The sequence below is a fragment of the Pyrus communis genome, chromosome 13 (assembly GCF_963583255.1).
Source record: "Pyrus communis chromosome 13, drPyrComm1.1, whole genome shotgun sequence".
Lineage (NCBI taxonomy): Eukaryota > Viridiplantae > Streptophyta > Magnoliopsida > Rosales > Rosaceae > Pyrus > Pyrus communis.
In genome coordinates this window covers 7,620,520-7,636,459 of record NC_084815.1, presented here as the reverse complement: position 1 = coordinate 7,636,459, position 15,940 = coordinate 7,620,520, and the positions used below count along the sequence as shown (strand labels likewise).

Below are 15,940 nucleotides of genomic sequence, written 5' to 3'. Positions count from 1 at the left end.
CCCGGTACCCTACTCCTGCAGCCTCCTCACTCGCTGCCTCCTTCTGTCACAATGGCGCCAGCACCTCTCTCCCGCGGATTGAAGAGAAAAGCCAAGAAGCAGCAAATTCAACAGCAAGACGCAGAGCTCGAGCGCTTCGATTCGCTCCCATGGAACCCCTCTCTCCCCAACGACGACAACGCCTTCACTCAACTGGTCGGCAACAACGAGCTCGAAGGAGGTTCGTCGTGCCATCTCTCTATCCTATTCCATTGATTGAATAGTGATAACGACTTGCGTTTTGTTTTTCTGTTTGGTTACTGGGAAAATTTGGAAAAGAAGATAGGGGAAAGTTGATTTCTAGGGTTTATGGGTTTAAGTTTGCTGTTGTTATATGAATGAATGCAGGTTTCCTAATGCTTGAGGAGATTGATGAGGCCGCATATGGGTTTCAAATTCCTGAACCACAAGTAGCAAATAGGAATAGCAAGGAACACTGTAAGCAAAGTGAAAAGTCCAAGAAGCGGAAGCGCAGCAGCGGAGTTAATGGGGGTGCTGGTGATGGGGTTGAGGTGGATGGAAAAGAGAGATTGGGCAAGGATGATAACGAGCTAAACAAAAAGAAGAAAAAGAAACAGAAAAAGAAAAAGAAGCCCGACGAAGCTCAGAGAATTGAGAATGTTGATGGAAATGGTGACAATGAGGTTGAAGACAAAAGTAAGGATGAGGATGTGAAATCTAAGGAGAACAGGAAGAAGAAGAGCAAGGCCAAGAAGACCCTGGAAAATGTGGAGAGTACAGCTGGTTAGTCCTGTATTTTTTTACTTATAGAAAATTTAGTGCTGATTTCGTTATTTTATTTGTTTATGTTTTGTTTTCTGCATTGGTGCCGTGCTGTTTGTTAGAGATTTAGCACTGGGCATGCCACGACAAACTTGATCGAATTTGTATGATTTTGGAGCATTATATGGTTCAAAATTGTTTGTGTTACTTATGTTGGGAAGGAGAGAGTGAGATGAGAAGGTAAAGAAGAAACGGGCGAAAGTACTTAAAACTAAAACTAAACAACTATTTGAAGTTGGTTTTGGTTTTTATTTATAGACCTTCCAATATGGTGTTTCTCCTCTTCCCCTCATCTTTGCCATCACTCTTTTTACTTTCTTCTTTTATCCATAATTTAAATAACAAAGAATTATGAAATGTGCCCATAATATGTTGATGGATTGGTGATAATCTCAATTCAATGTTATTGTCAAACATCACTTCATGCATATTAACTGCATTAATGATTATGGAATTAGGGATTTTTTTTTTTCAGAATTTGAACTGCACTTTCATTATCTTTTCTTTATAAGAATTGCACCTTCAAATTTCAATTGATTGATTTTTCAGGCAAATGCCATGGAGAATTTATTTCTTCTGTATAAAATTTGATGTGTCTTATACTAAGGCTAAACCTACATGCTAGCATGTGTAATTTATTTACTTTCTGGTCGTGGTTAGCCAGGTTGGGTGGTGAACCACCATTAGGTTGATCACTTTTTCCTGCCACTCTCTTCACTCAAATTAAAATATTCACACGTTTAGTTCAATTTTTGAACTTATTGTATATTTTCTTGAAGCACATGTAATTTTGACAATGCTTGTTGGACGTGCTATGTTAAGATACTCTCATCACTTTCTGCATTGAAATGTGATTCTAGATGACGATAGCAAAGGAAAAAAAGAAATTGACGAAGAGAGTTTCGATGAAGATGAGTATTATGCATGGCATGAGTTGAGACTCCATCATCTGATCATGAGATCAATATATAGGCTTGGGTTCAAGAACCCAACGCCAATACAGAAAGCTTGTATTCCTGCTGCTGCTCATCAAGGGAAGGTTGGTTAAGGTTGTTATGTAACATTTTTGATGGGCAATGATCATTTCTTGTTTGGTACTCATTAAATTGGTTTATATGACAGGATGTTGTTGGTGCTGCCGAAACAGGGTCTGGAAAGACCCTTGCTTTTGGTTTGCCCATTTTGCAACGCTTATTGGATGAAAAGGAAAAGGCTGTAAAGATGTTTGATGAAAAGGGGGTGGAAGCAGAGAAGTTTGCTCCAAAAGGTCTTCTACGGGCCCTTATCATTACTCCCACAAGAGAACTTGCACTTCAGGTAATTGCCAGTTGATTCTGTTCATATAATTTTCCACAAAACAACAGTTTTCCTTTTCTGGAAACTCTTTTTATTAAGCATTTGGTTTCTCTAATAAATGAAAGTCCATTCCTAGTGAATGAATGATTTTCATTCCCAAATCATGAATCAGGAATCCTACATATATGGCCGACATGTACTCCATATGTCTTTTTATTTCCTTATTTCAAGTTAACATTGAGGGCATGTTTACATACTTCTTTCTTTTATAATAAATGAGAAGGAAGGGATATATGATAAACAGCCCACCAACCTACCCTGACCCAGCCACTTCTTCATTCCGTGGTTGTCAGTAATTCCATGTAACTAAAACAAGACATGAGTGTAGGAACTACAAAGGCTTGTATATCAAGTGCCTGAAGTTCCCCTAAATTGTATATCTGAACTAAATGTCCGACGATATAGAAGAAAATGATAGTGTAAGTCCTATGTGCTACATGTGCTTGGTGGAAGAAGCAGACATAGTGGCTAAGTAAATTTGAAGAGAAGCCAATACAATTCGAAGACCCTTGATAATGGCCAAACAAGAAGTCTACAATTCTGCTGCACTCATGTTTAAGCCCAACTTGTGAGCCTAAAAACTTGAAAGAGATGTATCTCCTTAATAGTGTTAGATTTGATAACATCAGCCCTTACAATCTGTCATTCCCTTTGTCTTAATTAAGCCACCTCCATGACACAGGTATTGAGGATTTTGTTATTAGGACTAAAATCTTCATGCAAGCAAAGGAGAAGGGCATTACTGTGTTTTGAGGATTAAAGATTTTAGATGCCATTTGAGAACTAGTAAATACACTAAGCAGTAACCTCATATAATTTCTGTAGCTCTCTGTCCCCATGTCATTTTTAGTGACTAGAGAGCATATAAGTTTACCCTGTGAGCTTTCCAAGAGGGACTCTTCTGTATGGTAGCTCCTAAAATATTTCCTGATCTATGCACAATGTCTTGGCGAAATTTTTTCGCATTGCTCAATGCAACAGTGGGAACATGTATTAGCAACCGAAGAAACAACAAACTACTACACTGTTTGTTTTTCTTGCCACTGGTGTTCTTGTGTGTATTTTCATATCAGCATGTAAGAAAATGCAAAGTTTGGCTGCAGCCAATGTTAGGATTGTTTGGCACTTATATTAGCATGGCCACAAAAGTTTGTTAAAGGTTCTGAAAAGTGTAATGTATCACATGGCTATTTTTGCATTATTTGGGAAGCAACAGTTTACTCATGCCTTGCCATATTGTTTTTTAACAGCAATACTGAAATTTCTTTTTGAATCAGTTGAAAATGTGGGTTTTTGTGAACCTTGTTCGATTCAGAATCTGCATGTTGAGATTTTAATGTGAGATTTTTCGATTTTCCTTTTCCAGGTCTCTGATCATCTAAAGGCAGTTGCCAAGGATACTGATATTAGAGTGGTTCCAATAGTTGGAGGGATGTCAATGGAAAAGCAGGAGAGACTTCTAAAAGGTAGACCTGAGATTGTTGTTGGGACGCCGGGGAGATTATGGGAACTTATGTCTGGTGGAGAAAAGCATCTTGTCGAGGTCAGTACTGAACGAAGATTAACATTTGCTTAATGCAAGACAAGATGTTGTTTCTCACAATAAATTTTGCTTTTCCCTTCATTTTTTCCCGTTTTGATGCATGTCAGTATTTTCAGTTTCTGAATTATCATTATTGTGCAATGTGCTGTTAGTATTCATGTCTTGTTTTTGCGTGATGATTAAAATAGTAATTTCATTCTCTATAAATTGGACTACTAAAGACTAGACCTAGGAGTTCAAGATTAGTTAGACTTGTTTACATGTGTGTACTGATTGTATCTTCCAGTTGACCAGGCATAACTATGTTACCACGAAGACAAGTTTACCACTACAAAAAAAAAGGTGGAAGTAATTACTGAATAAGAAAACTGGAAACATCTTAGGAGGATTGTGAACTCTAGCAGAGCTTGTACGACGTTGAAGTTTTTCATTTGTTTGATCACTCTAAAGTAACTTGTGATGTCATACATGTAAGCTAATATTAATGTATATAGCCTTGATTGGAAGAGGCTACCCCGTTCTAGCTTTTTCACTGGTCCATATTTTAGAAAAACAATATGATGACTAGTTGCAATTGTGGTATCAAGTAGTGCTTGTGCTCAGGCTCATTCATGAGCTACATGCATGCGTACACCTTTGACATGTATAGATAAACTGATTTTTGACTAATTTTTTCTGCTTTTGCAGTTACATTCGTTGTCTTTTTTTGTGCTGGACGAGGCTGATCGAATGATAGAAAATGGTCATTTTCATGAAATGCAGTCAATAATTGACATGCTTCCAGTGAGGAATACATCAACTGAATCTCATTCTGAAAATGCACAAAATTCTGTTGCGATCTCCAACTTCCAGAGGAAGAAAAGACAAACATTTGTTTTCTCTGCTACTATAGCACTTTCTCCTGATTTCCGTAAGAAGTTAAAGCGTAGTTCACAAAAACCCAACCAATCAATGTCTGATGGGGTGAATTCTATAGAAGCTCTAAGTGAGCGAGCAGGGATGAGAGACAATGTTGCCATCATTGATCTGACAAATACATCCATTTTGGCAAATAAGCTTGTGGAGTCATTCATTGAGTACGTGCCTTTCACCTCTCCATCTATTATCTGACATGAGGAGCTCTTTTTCATGAGAACCTATCCATCTATTGTTTGACATGTGGAACTCTTATTCATGAGAATACATTTCACCTTACCGACTTTGTCATTTTAGAGTAGTGTTTTCAATTTATTTTTTTCCATTCAGCTCTCTCTCTCTCTCTCTCTCTCCAATATATATATAATAGTTATGTATATACTTTCATGCGTACTTCCGTAACATATGCACATAGGCCTGTTGGTGGTTTCGTTAGTAACTAAGTTAATGGTAGGACATCTTACACCTTAGATCCAATATGTAGGTTAACATACTCGATCCATTGTGCATCATAAGTAATAGATTGTAGTTTTTTTCTTGGTACAAAGTGGGGGGAGTGGGTTTGAGCTTTTACTGAAGGTATTAGGATATAAGTACTCACTCCTCTGGAGCTACAAATCTCCACGTAGTATCGTGTACTTAGTTATTAGATGTTTGACCAATAATAAGAACTTCGTTGTGAGATGGCTAATATAGTTTCTGGAAGTGTCTATTCGAAGTCGATTCACTTTATTAATTCAGCCATTTTACTTTTTGATTTTTTTGAAATTTCTGTTTGTCCATTGAATTATGTGAAGCTTAATATGTTTGTGTTTTCTTTATACCTTAACTTGTTTTCTAGTTATTCCGACAAAAGTTGGTCACACAATTTTTAACTTTTCCCGGAACACTAGATATCTGGTAATTTGTCCCCAAAAAAATATGTGATTGTACAATTGATGCCATTTTATTTCTTTCAGATAGGGCTAGTGCAAATCACTTCTATACCTTAGTTTAACTGGTTCATGCTTGGTGACTAGCTCCAGCTAAGGTTCAATGCCTTCATAATGGATGCAAAGAATGAAGGGAGTTTTAACGAAAAGCCTGCGGTATTGTTCACTTTAACAAAAAACCACATTTTTACACTAAAAAGTCAATCCTGTTACTATTCACTTTACCCTTTATTTTGTCCTTATCTTTAAAACTCAAAATTTTCAAGCCCTTTTTGTTAGTTTTCCTAAGAATGAAAGTATAGTTATTTTAGGCCTGAGCACAAACTTAATCTCCACGTCACAATTTAGAGTTGAGTCATTTCTATTACTATTTGTTATTGTGTTGGCTTTCAGTTGTCATGTTGTTCAAGTATTCCTTTTGGTGTATTTTTGGTGTCTTATTATTTTCAGATTGCTTGTATAAATTGTAGTAGGGTTGATGATTTTCACACATCATTCAAATATTGGTTTGAAGTTACTTATCCCAGTTTTTCTGTCTCCTTGTATTATTTATCTTTTTCTCATTCTGCCTTTTTTGTTTTCTCCTCCTGTAATCTTTTTCTCTTTATTTTTTATTTCCTTCATTCTCCTTTAGTTTATCTTCCTTTCCTGCATCCTTGTTATTTTATGATAGGAAGCAATAATATATTTTCCTAAATTACAAGAAGATATGGGCAATAGGTCTTTCAATGATCAGACATAGATGCTCAAACAGTGAATTCCTCTCCCTGTTTTCGTTCATTTGTACATGTGAAGCCTGGTCATCTTTTGCCTTGTTGCCTTCCTGTCATTTGCTGATATCCTACACTAAGTTTGCACTGTATGTATATGCTTAATAGTAAGATTGTGAATCCCAAGAAAAGGTCCTTGGAAGGCGAGGATTGCTCTTTCTGCTAATGCAGACCTCGGAAAGGTGGCTCCCTTTTTGGCTAAAAGAGGACCTGATAACAAACAATGATATCTCAGAAAGCTAATTCTCTGTACTTTCAGTCTGCTCTTGGCTCGCTATGATGCCTACAGTTTATGTTTACCTTTTCCTAAAAAAATAAAGAGATTTTTCTTCCAATGTGTTACCTAATAGCTTTAGTGGCAAAGTAGTGGTCTTCTTAAGACATGGACTGCTGTTTCCTCCAATGCAGGCCTCAGATTGTCTTCTTTCCTTTTTTAAGAGAGGACATGATAACAAATATTGGCATCTCAGAAAGCCAGTGCTTTGTATATTCAATCTGCTCTTGGCTCACTATGATGAGTACACTCTTTAGTAGTTTCCTTCATCTTAAAACAAGGGAAGTTTTGTTACACCAAGTTACTTTGTAAAGGAGTCTTCACAAGATACCGAGTGTTGTTTCCTCTAATGCAGTAATGCAGACCTAGGAAGAGTGTCCCTTCTTTTGACTAAAAACAGTGCTCTCTACTTTAATCTGCTCTTGCCTCACTATGATGCCTAGACTCTTCATATTTTCCAAATGTTTATAGAATAAAGAAAATTTTCTAGTACAGACATACGCAAGTGTTAAATAGGTCCTCTTAGGACACTAAGTGTTGTTTCCTCTAGTGCAAAGCGTGGAAGGGTGTCTACTTTTTTGTGGAGAGGACCTGATAACAAACATTGGCATATCAGAAAGCCAGTGTACCTTCAATATGCTCTTGCCTCTCTATTGTGCCTGCACTCCTTCGTGGCTTCTTATTGCCTATGAAATGAGGAAACTTTATTACTCAGTTGCCTAATAGTTGTATGTATGTAGTTAAATCTTGTATTATAGATTCATTTACCTAGGTGAAATTGTCAGATCTTGATAAGTGTCATGGGAGATTAATAGATTATGGATGTTTATGTTTCACTGAAGTCATATTAGTTACAAAGTCAAGTGATTATTTTTTATTTTATTGAAGTATTGTTGCACCCTTTTGCAAAATTTGGGTAGGCATTGGCTTTTGTTATGATACATCATGAAGTTTTCCTCAAAGCTTTTAACTCGGTGTTATTGTTAGCACCTAATCATGTGGTTGATATTCCAAATATCAATTTGAGTGAGATGACTACTTGGATTGTGCTATACAGTTGCTTAGCCATTTCTTTTTGTCTCTCCTGGTTTTAGTTCATGAGCCTTTCAGTGGAATGTTACTTAATCATTTTAGAATTGCAGATGCAAGGAAGAAGATAAAGACGCCTACCTGTATTATATTTTAAGTGTTCATGGACAAGGTCGCACAATCGTATTTTGTACATCAGTTGCAGCTTTGCGACACATATCATCACTCCTGCGCATTCTTGGCATCAATGTCTGGACACTTCATGCTCAGATGCAGCAGCGAGCTCGCTTGAAGGTTTGACTTTCACTTTTCCAATTAAGTTAAATAAGGTTGTACCAGATATATATTGCGAAGAAAAAGTTATGTTTAAATTTTATTGCTGAGAGACAAATTCAGATTTGCAGTGTAAGTTTTGGTGATGTGAATGCTTGATAAAGATTGTTTGTATTCAACACTACTAAAATGGTTATTTAGGAAAGAAAATTTGAATTTCAACATTTTCAGTTCAAGTTTTTGAGGACCTGAAGGCAGTAGGTATTTTTTTAATTATTTTGCATTTACTATTATTAGGGGAGGGGGAAGAGTTCGAAACTATTACAATAATTTAGGGGAGGGGGAGTTTCGAACCCGGGACACATGGGTAGAAACCCAACATCCTATCCACTAGGATATTGGACCACATGCCACTTGGTGTAATTTAAAGAGAGCAGTTATATGAATAAACAAATACCTATTTTAAATTGGTATAATTCCAATGAATCAAACTATGAAATGCAAAGGGATTCTTCTTTTGTTTTGTTTTTTTTTTTCTTTTAGGTACTTTTACAATCATCTTACCAAACCTGCTAGAGTTCGATCTGAAATGTGTAAGTTTTTGGCCTAGCCAACATGACTACGGACAGATCTGATGGCTTTTTTCCTTTCTCCTTTCTTTATGATAAACGATCGTACACGAATAGTAAACTGTTACCATTTGTTTTCTTTTTCATGCTTGGTAAAGAGAATGAAAATTTGAAAGGCTTCATCGAAAAATGTTGTTATTGTGAACTTCCTACATTGTACTGTGCTTGGAGCCACATGGAGATGCAGACATAATTTCTGTTTAGTTATGATGATGTGGTATTTTCTTTCTTTGGATACCTTTGATTTTGTGTCAAAACTCGAAAAGTATATCCTGATTCTAGATCCCTGGTTATGGACTTGAAGGCTTACCGCTCTTGATGGTGCTGAATGCAGGCAATTGATCGTTTTCGTGGAAATGAACATGGTTTACTTGTGGCCACTGATGTTGCAGCAAGAGGCCTGGATATTCCTGGTGTTCGAACTGTTGTTCACTACCAGCTCCCACATTCCGCAGAAGTAAACATCTGGATGCTTTTTGCCATGTTTGATGAGGTCCTTACATTTTCTGACTGGGCTGTTTTGTTCTTTTTCTGTTCACTAGGTTTATGTTCACAGAAGTGGTAGAACTGCTAGAGCTTCTGCTGATGGGTGCAGCATTGCACTAATTGCGCCAAATGAGACCTCCAAATTTGCTTCATTGTGCAAATCATTTTCCAAGGTAACATTACATCAAGGAAAAATTAAGGAAAAATTAAGTGCTACTTTGAATTTAGCAGTGACAGCACTTAATGTTTTCAGTCTGGTTTCTGTCCACAGTTGTCCTTATTATGTTTCTTCTTCTGTACCCAGGAAAGTTTTCAGCGATTTCCCATGGACAGTGCATACTTGCCTGAGGTCATGAAACGGTTATCTCTTGCACGTCAAATAGACAAGATTATGCGAAAAGATTCCCAGGTATTTACATCAATTTAGAATTTTACTGTGCAATTCTAGTGTTCAATGGGGCTGCAAAATTGGTTGGTCCTGTCTGACTTGGCCTGAGGCATGAAAGGCTAGGCCTTACCCACCCTAGATTTCCACCCCTAAAGACTTTGCGTCAGCACCCAACGCATTTATCCACTCAAGTGAACAGTAATAGACCTTAATGAATAGTAATAGGCCAAAGTATCTCCACCCCTAAAACAAAAAATAGGCTGGTCAATTTTATTAAAATATTATTATTTTTTATTATAAAATAATAAAAATTAATTATTTTATTTTTAATTTCTGTCTTAAATTTTTTTTTTTTTTGGTGAAAAAACATGGACCGTTGATGTGTGATCGGACGGTTCAGTTTAAAAGTGAAATTCAAATTTTTTTTACCGTTGGAAATCCAATGGTCTAGAATAACTAGCCGTTGGAAATCCAACGGCAGAAATTGGGCCACGTCGCCCACCCGGGGGAGATGTTAGTGCGCCTGCGCCGCTGGGCCCCGCCTCTAATTTTGTTGTCTGCTACTTGTGCCCACGCGCCACTCGTCAGGTGCAACAACACAAATGGCCCGGTCCCAAGGTCTGTCAAAAATGGGCTGGTTTGGAGACCAGCTTGGGCTGGGTGCCAGGCAAACGCACGGGCTGGAGTGAATTGACAGGGTGCCAGCCTGGTTTTTTGACTGGGTGCTGGGCTATTCCACCTCCGGTGGAACTGCTCTAAGATTCAACACCCTGTTCAGGCTGAAATTTCTGACCCAGATGAGGAAAAGCTTGGCCAATGCCCTAGTCCAAACGATTGAATGGGCCATAAGAACAAGCCTAGAACTCACAAAGCTTTACCTGACTTTTTAATATTTTTTTAATTAAAAAGTCGACTAGTTAAATAGTTAAATAATCTAGATTATTACTATGTGAACTCTCCTTAAACACCCACCCCCAAAGAAAACGTGAATCTTTTTTGTCAACCTAAATATCGAAAATGTCAGGTATATCATTTGTACATTAAAATTTATTAAATGATATTATTTTAAGATGAAGGCTAATATGGTATTAAACAAACTCTTTGCATTACTATCTCACATACCATATCCTATCTCTCTCTTATTTGTAACTTCCATCTCACTACAGAAACGTCTATCACATTGCTCATTCATTACATGGGTGTGAATGTGATGTTTCTAGTCTAGAAATAAGTTACTACTAATATTTGTTGAACAAATACAAATAACTTAAGGTATCACTGTAGAATAATTTATTCTTTAACAAAACTATATCTTATAATCTAAGGATAACGTAAATATAACATGTTGTAATGTAAGACTCAACCCAATAGGCACAACACAAGGCCCAACCAAATAGGCCTTGTGTTGTGCCTAATGCTGTTTAAGCTGGCTCTAGCTCAGTCTCAATCAACTCGATATGGACTGTCCTGCTTTTGTATGCCATTGGACCGGCTCCATGCATCATTCATGCCTGATCAATAAAATAACGTGGGTTGGAAATCATACCTTGGGTTAATTTTTAGTCCTAATGAAACCTATTATCTCGTAACTGGACACTGGTTGCGTTGATTGAAGAGGGTATTGAAGCATTGATTAGTTATTCCCACACAAGCTTCTTAACCGGTATCATTCTATTGGTCCTTTGACTTGCTGGGTGTTTGCTGTTTTTCTTTCTTAGATTAGAAGTTATTAATCTGCTAATTCTTCTTTCTTCTTTGTGCCTTACCTGCTCTGCTGTATCTAAATCATTACAATCATATTACTCTCTCTCTTTTTTTTTTTTTTTCCTTTCCTGTTTCTCTATATTATGTTTCATCTGCATGGCCTTAATTTTCGAGTCTGCTCTTAATTCCCCTTCATGTCTTTTATTAAATTTTCTCGTGATGACTTGTTTATTTTATTTTTCAGGAGAAATCAAAGAAAAATTGGTTCGAAAGAAATGCAGCATTGATTGAATTAGTTGTGGAGTATGATGACAGTGAGGAGGAAAGGGTGAAAAGTCATAAGCAAAAGAAAGCCAGCTCTGCGAGTTTAAAGAAGTTGCAGCAGGTTGCTAATAATATGAAGATTCTGATTTCTGAAAGTGCCCCTTATGATTGTTAAGTATGCATAGTCTACAGTTTGGAGCTATATCAGCTGATCTACTTTTGTTTGGAAACGCAGGAGCTCAAGATGTTACTTTCGCGCCCATTACAACCGAAGTCATTTTCACATCGTTATTTGACAGGGGTAACTATCTCAGGATCTTAAATGACTTTCTTCCTTTTTGATGGGAAATGATCTTATTCACTTTGACCTTTTCTAGAAGCAGTTGTTAATCTTGCCAGAATGAGTTTTTCCTGCTATCATTTTGTTTAAATGTAGAAACAAAAACTAATATCCATGAAAAGAAAGATGAGTTACAAGGAAAGATAGGATATCAGCCTAAAGCTTGACTGACAGCGAGAGCGTAACATTCAAATCAAAACACCCACCTAATAAGATTAATTGCATTAAATGGAGTATCCTCGAAATGGTCTGAAAATGAGTAGACTGTTTCGCGAAGGTTGGCCAAATAATGGTGACTCATAATTGAAAGGCCATTTAATGTAGAATTAATCACTTCTGTTTGTAACCTGACATTTCTTAATAACTTTCTTTTCCCCATTTGGGGTTTTCGAGAGCTTTGGAATTGAACTAATGATTGGTTGGCTCGACCAAATAATATGAGTATGATCTCCACCAAGGGTATTTTGATTGATACATATATAACTTTATAAGGGGATTCAGCATTGTTGTGTTTGCACCTATGGCCACTAATCACATTAGTTTTGAGCACATGAGATTGATCCTTTGTTTTATTATTATTTTCTTAGGCTGGTGTTTCACCTTTCCTGCTACATCAATTCGAAGAATTGGCTAAGCAAAAATTTGGCGATAGCAGTGACTCGGGAGATAAGAAAAGAAGCAAATTGGTAGTAATTGGTCAGGATTGCGTGGAACCACTCCAGGCACTTCGGAGTGCTGGGCATGAGGTAGTACCTAGATGCTATAGTCTGTACTTATTCTCCTTGTGATCTGATTTTAAAGTTTTATTGCATGAATAGATGATGCATGATAAAATATAATTACCATAAGATTATCGGCAGATGTATGAGAACGTGATATTGAAATTACTACATGAAAAATTATTGGAATTTACTTTCATTTAACAAACTTTATTGCGGTGAATAATAAGCCTTCAGAGTAAGATCTTTCATTTTCTATTTTATGTCCGTTTGGTTCCAGTATTTTATACTCTCTCTCTCACTCAGGTACACATTGATGGGAAAGAGGTGGCTCAAAAGCGAAGAAACATGGTGACTTTGAGGAGGAAAAGAAAAGAGGAGAAAACACGTACATTCTTCTTCCCTTTTCTTTCTGTGTGTTTTTGGGTGGAGGATGTGAGGGGTGGTTGGTGTTTAGCTTCTGTGGGCTCTGTTTGACTCTGTTGATATTGGTACACCTTTCAGGTTTGAAAGATCAACGGAGAAAGCGGAAGAAACAGATGAATGAAGGAGATTGAGCTGAATGGCTAATTGAAATTTTGTAGCTCTGACGCTGATAATCTAGGTCAAACTACGTATCGTAATTGTAAGTTCAGGAGTAACTTCCTGGCCTTATATCCTAGGACGAGTTATCATCTCAAATTTGTTCTAAGATTGTGAATTAAGAATAATGGAGCTCCCAGTAAACGACGGCAATTTCCTCATTGTGTTTTGGTAATGTAACGTGCTTAATGAGCATGCAATGCAAGCTTTTCGAAAGGCGAAGTGCTTTTAATGTCGCTATTCGGGTTATCATTTCAGCTTTCAGTTAGGTATTTTTCATGCTGTTACTTAAAGAGTTGTGGTAACAAAAACTCACGGTTCACAAAGGGACGGCACTAGAGGTACATCTCAACTGGATCTGCCAAAACTGACCCCACGAACAAGGTTCTAAAAGACGGTGCTAGTCAGGCGGTGGGTTGGGGCCTAGCGCCTAAGCGGGTTTAGGGTTTAGGATTTAGTGTTAGGCGTAATTTCTTAATTTGCAAACGTCTAAGGATTAATCGAGATAATGCCCAGCCGTCTAGGCCCCGCCTAGGCGAGCTTTTTAGAACAGTGCCCACGAACAATCAAAGACCTGCCTTCTTATGTTGCGCAAATCCTACCAAAACTTAAGGAAAAGATGAAGGTAGCTCACCCAGCCTTGCCCAAAGTCTAGGAACAAGAGATGACATTATAAGGCCTCGTTTGGTGTTTAGGTAGTTGATATCTTTCATTTTCGTTCAACAAATGAGTGAGTTATCCAGTTTAATCCTAAACACCACACGTCACCTAAGTATATAATGATATTTAGTAAATAGCGTCTTTTGTCATGTTGGAACTTATCAACAGGCTTTACTAGTACTTTAGGACAGTACTTGAAATTGAATAGTACTTGACTAGTCAAGAATGAGTAGGAATTTTTACTCAAAAAATTTTGTGGCCGATTCACAGGACTTTGTATTTATGATTAGAACCATTCATATTATAAATCACTATGTAAAGATTATCTTTGCAAAAAATTAATCAAAAGACTTTGTGTTTAGTCAATCAATTGTAGCAAATAGTTAGATACTTTGTTTGAAAATCGAGTTCACTAAGAAATTGATTATTTTCCTTCTCCAGACTTCCTTCGATAGATCATCAAACATCGTGAGCCGATTTTTCCTTGCCAACCATTCACAAAAGATTGAAAACTCAAAACATAGGACTTTGGGTGGAGAAATGTTTTTAATCACTCAAGAGAGCTACAAGCCTTTGTCGCAATAAACTGAAAATTATGCACATGTTTAATAGCTAGCAATTTTAAAAAGGTAATGCTAGAGAGATCAATTTTTTTAAGCTAAATTTGCAAACCTAATGATGTAGTTGTAAATGATTGAATTATTAATTACGTGTCGATTAACGTGATTTGTTTCTTATTGGTGACACTGACATATCATTTGGTTTATAAATTTGGTTTAAATTTTCTGTCTCCCTATCATTATTCATTTTAAAATTCCCAACATTATGCACATTTTGGGCTTTTATTTAGTTTTGCAAGAATTACGAGTAATAATAACGTAGTAATGTGGAAATAATAATTTATATTCCAAATTTTCACTGTAGACACTAGTATTTATAGATGCATAATTGCACCATCCATAAGCATACTTTTCTCCGATGTGAGAGTCATTCTCACTGCTTTTGTGAGACTTTCAAATCTAAGCATCTTCGGTGGAACCGACCCTAGCTTCGGTTGGGGTATGTTGCTGTGTCCTATTTTCCCTCTTTTCCTTCTTTTCTCCTTTCATCTACTGGTGATCCTCCCAATTTTTCAATATGGACTATACCTCTTCCCAACTCTTCCTTGCTTCAATATTCAACCATGTTTTCTGTTGAGTTCATGTGTAGAGTTCCAGCACTTTCACCAGCTCGGGTGTTTCCAACACCACCACGTTTTCCTTGTCTGCCGTTTCTGGCAGTGTCGCTCAGGGATTTCCCTGAGCTTCATACAGGTGGTTGGCTTCTTTCTCTTGGTTGCCGACTTTTTCTTGCTTATAGCTATGCACGGGTGGTGTCTGAGGAGGTGATGATCGGCTGTGGATGAAGACCGAATGGCTAGATGCTTCTCGGATTGGCGATGGAGAAAGCAGTGGATGCTTCTCGGAAGTTCTATTGTTTCTGGGCCTGTTGTTGGGCTCACTTTCTGTTTTTTCTTTGTTTTTAGGTCCTTTTTTTTTTTTGTCTGTTTATAGGTGTAAGTTGGGCCTTTATTTGTTTGTAAGTGTATGTTTGGTGTTTTAATAAAATCTTCCCTTTGACCCCAAAAAAAAAAAAAAGAAAAAAAAAATTGCATCATCCAAGTGGTGTATATCATTATGGCTTTGAGTATAGGGTTAAGTACACATAACTACTCAACCTTTGGGGTTGAGCCAAATTGGCACCAACCTCTAAAAATATTTAAAATACTTACATAACGTTTTGAAAATTAGACATTATTTTTAAATAGTTACATTCATTAAGCCATCAACGTTAAGGGATGATGTTACCACGTCAAGCGATGATGTCATTATTTTTAAATAATAACATGGACAAATTATTTTTTATTTTTTATTTTGTCAAACGTGGACAAAAGTTGAAGTTTGTCTTCATTGATAGTCATCTTTGAATCTCTAAATCCCTAAATCGGCCCCTTTAGCCAAGTTAAACACTAATTTTTGCTTGGCTAAAAGGGGTCGATATTGGGATTCAAAGCTCCACAAGTGAGAGAGTTCCAAAATGCTTCAGTATTTGTTTATATCATCATTAATTTAACGCTAATGACCTAATAAATATTCATTTTTCAGAACGTTGAGTAGTTATTTTACATGTTTTAAAATGTTTGGACTAATTTGAAATCACCCTTAGAAGTTGGGTAGTTATACTTCCTTAATCATTGAGTACAATTAAAAGACTA

General features: G+C 36.9%; 1 protein-coding gene across 1 annotated transcript; it reads left to right on the top strand.

Moving 5' to 3' along the window:
• Positions 1-13,262, top strand: LOC137713250 (DEAD-box ATP-dependent RNA helicase 13). Its single transcript, XM_068452542.1, has 15 exons — positions 1-220; positions 388-783; positions 1,683-1,861; positions 1,945-2,139; positions 3,545-3,721; positions 4,409-4,797; positions 7,755-7,935; positions 8,878-9,000; positions 9,086-9,202; positions 9,334-9,438; positions 11,366-11,506; positions 11,621-11,686; positions 12,313-12,471; positions 12,751-12,832; positions 12,949-13,262. Exons 1-15 carry the CDS (start codon positions 52-54, stop codon positions 12,999-13,001), a joined length of 2,532 nt encoding a protein of 843 aa, XP_068308643.1. The 5' UTR covers positions 1-51; the 3' UTR covers positions 13,002-13,262.
• Positions 13,263-15,940: the final 2,678 nt, after the last annotated feature.

Bases quoted from the DNA above. Each gene is read 5' to 3' on its own strand.
- LOC137713250 (XM_068452542.1), top strand. From the start codon at position 52: ATGGCGCCAGCACCTCTCTCCCGCGGATTGAAGAGAAAAGCCAAGAAG. The intron at 3,722-4,408 runs GTCAGTACTGAA...CTGCTTTTGCAG, and splicing joins GAGAAAAGCATCTTGTCGAG to TTACATTCGTTGTCTTTTTT. The intron at 4,798-7,754 runs GTACGTGCCTTT...TTAGAATTGCAG, and splicing joins CTTGTGGAGTCATTCATTGA to ATGCAAGGAAGAAGATAAAG.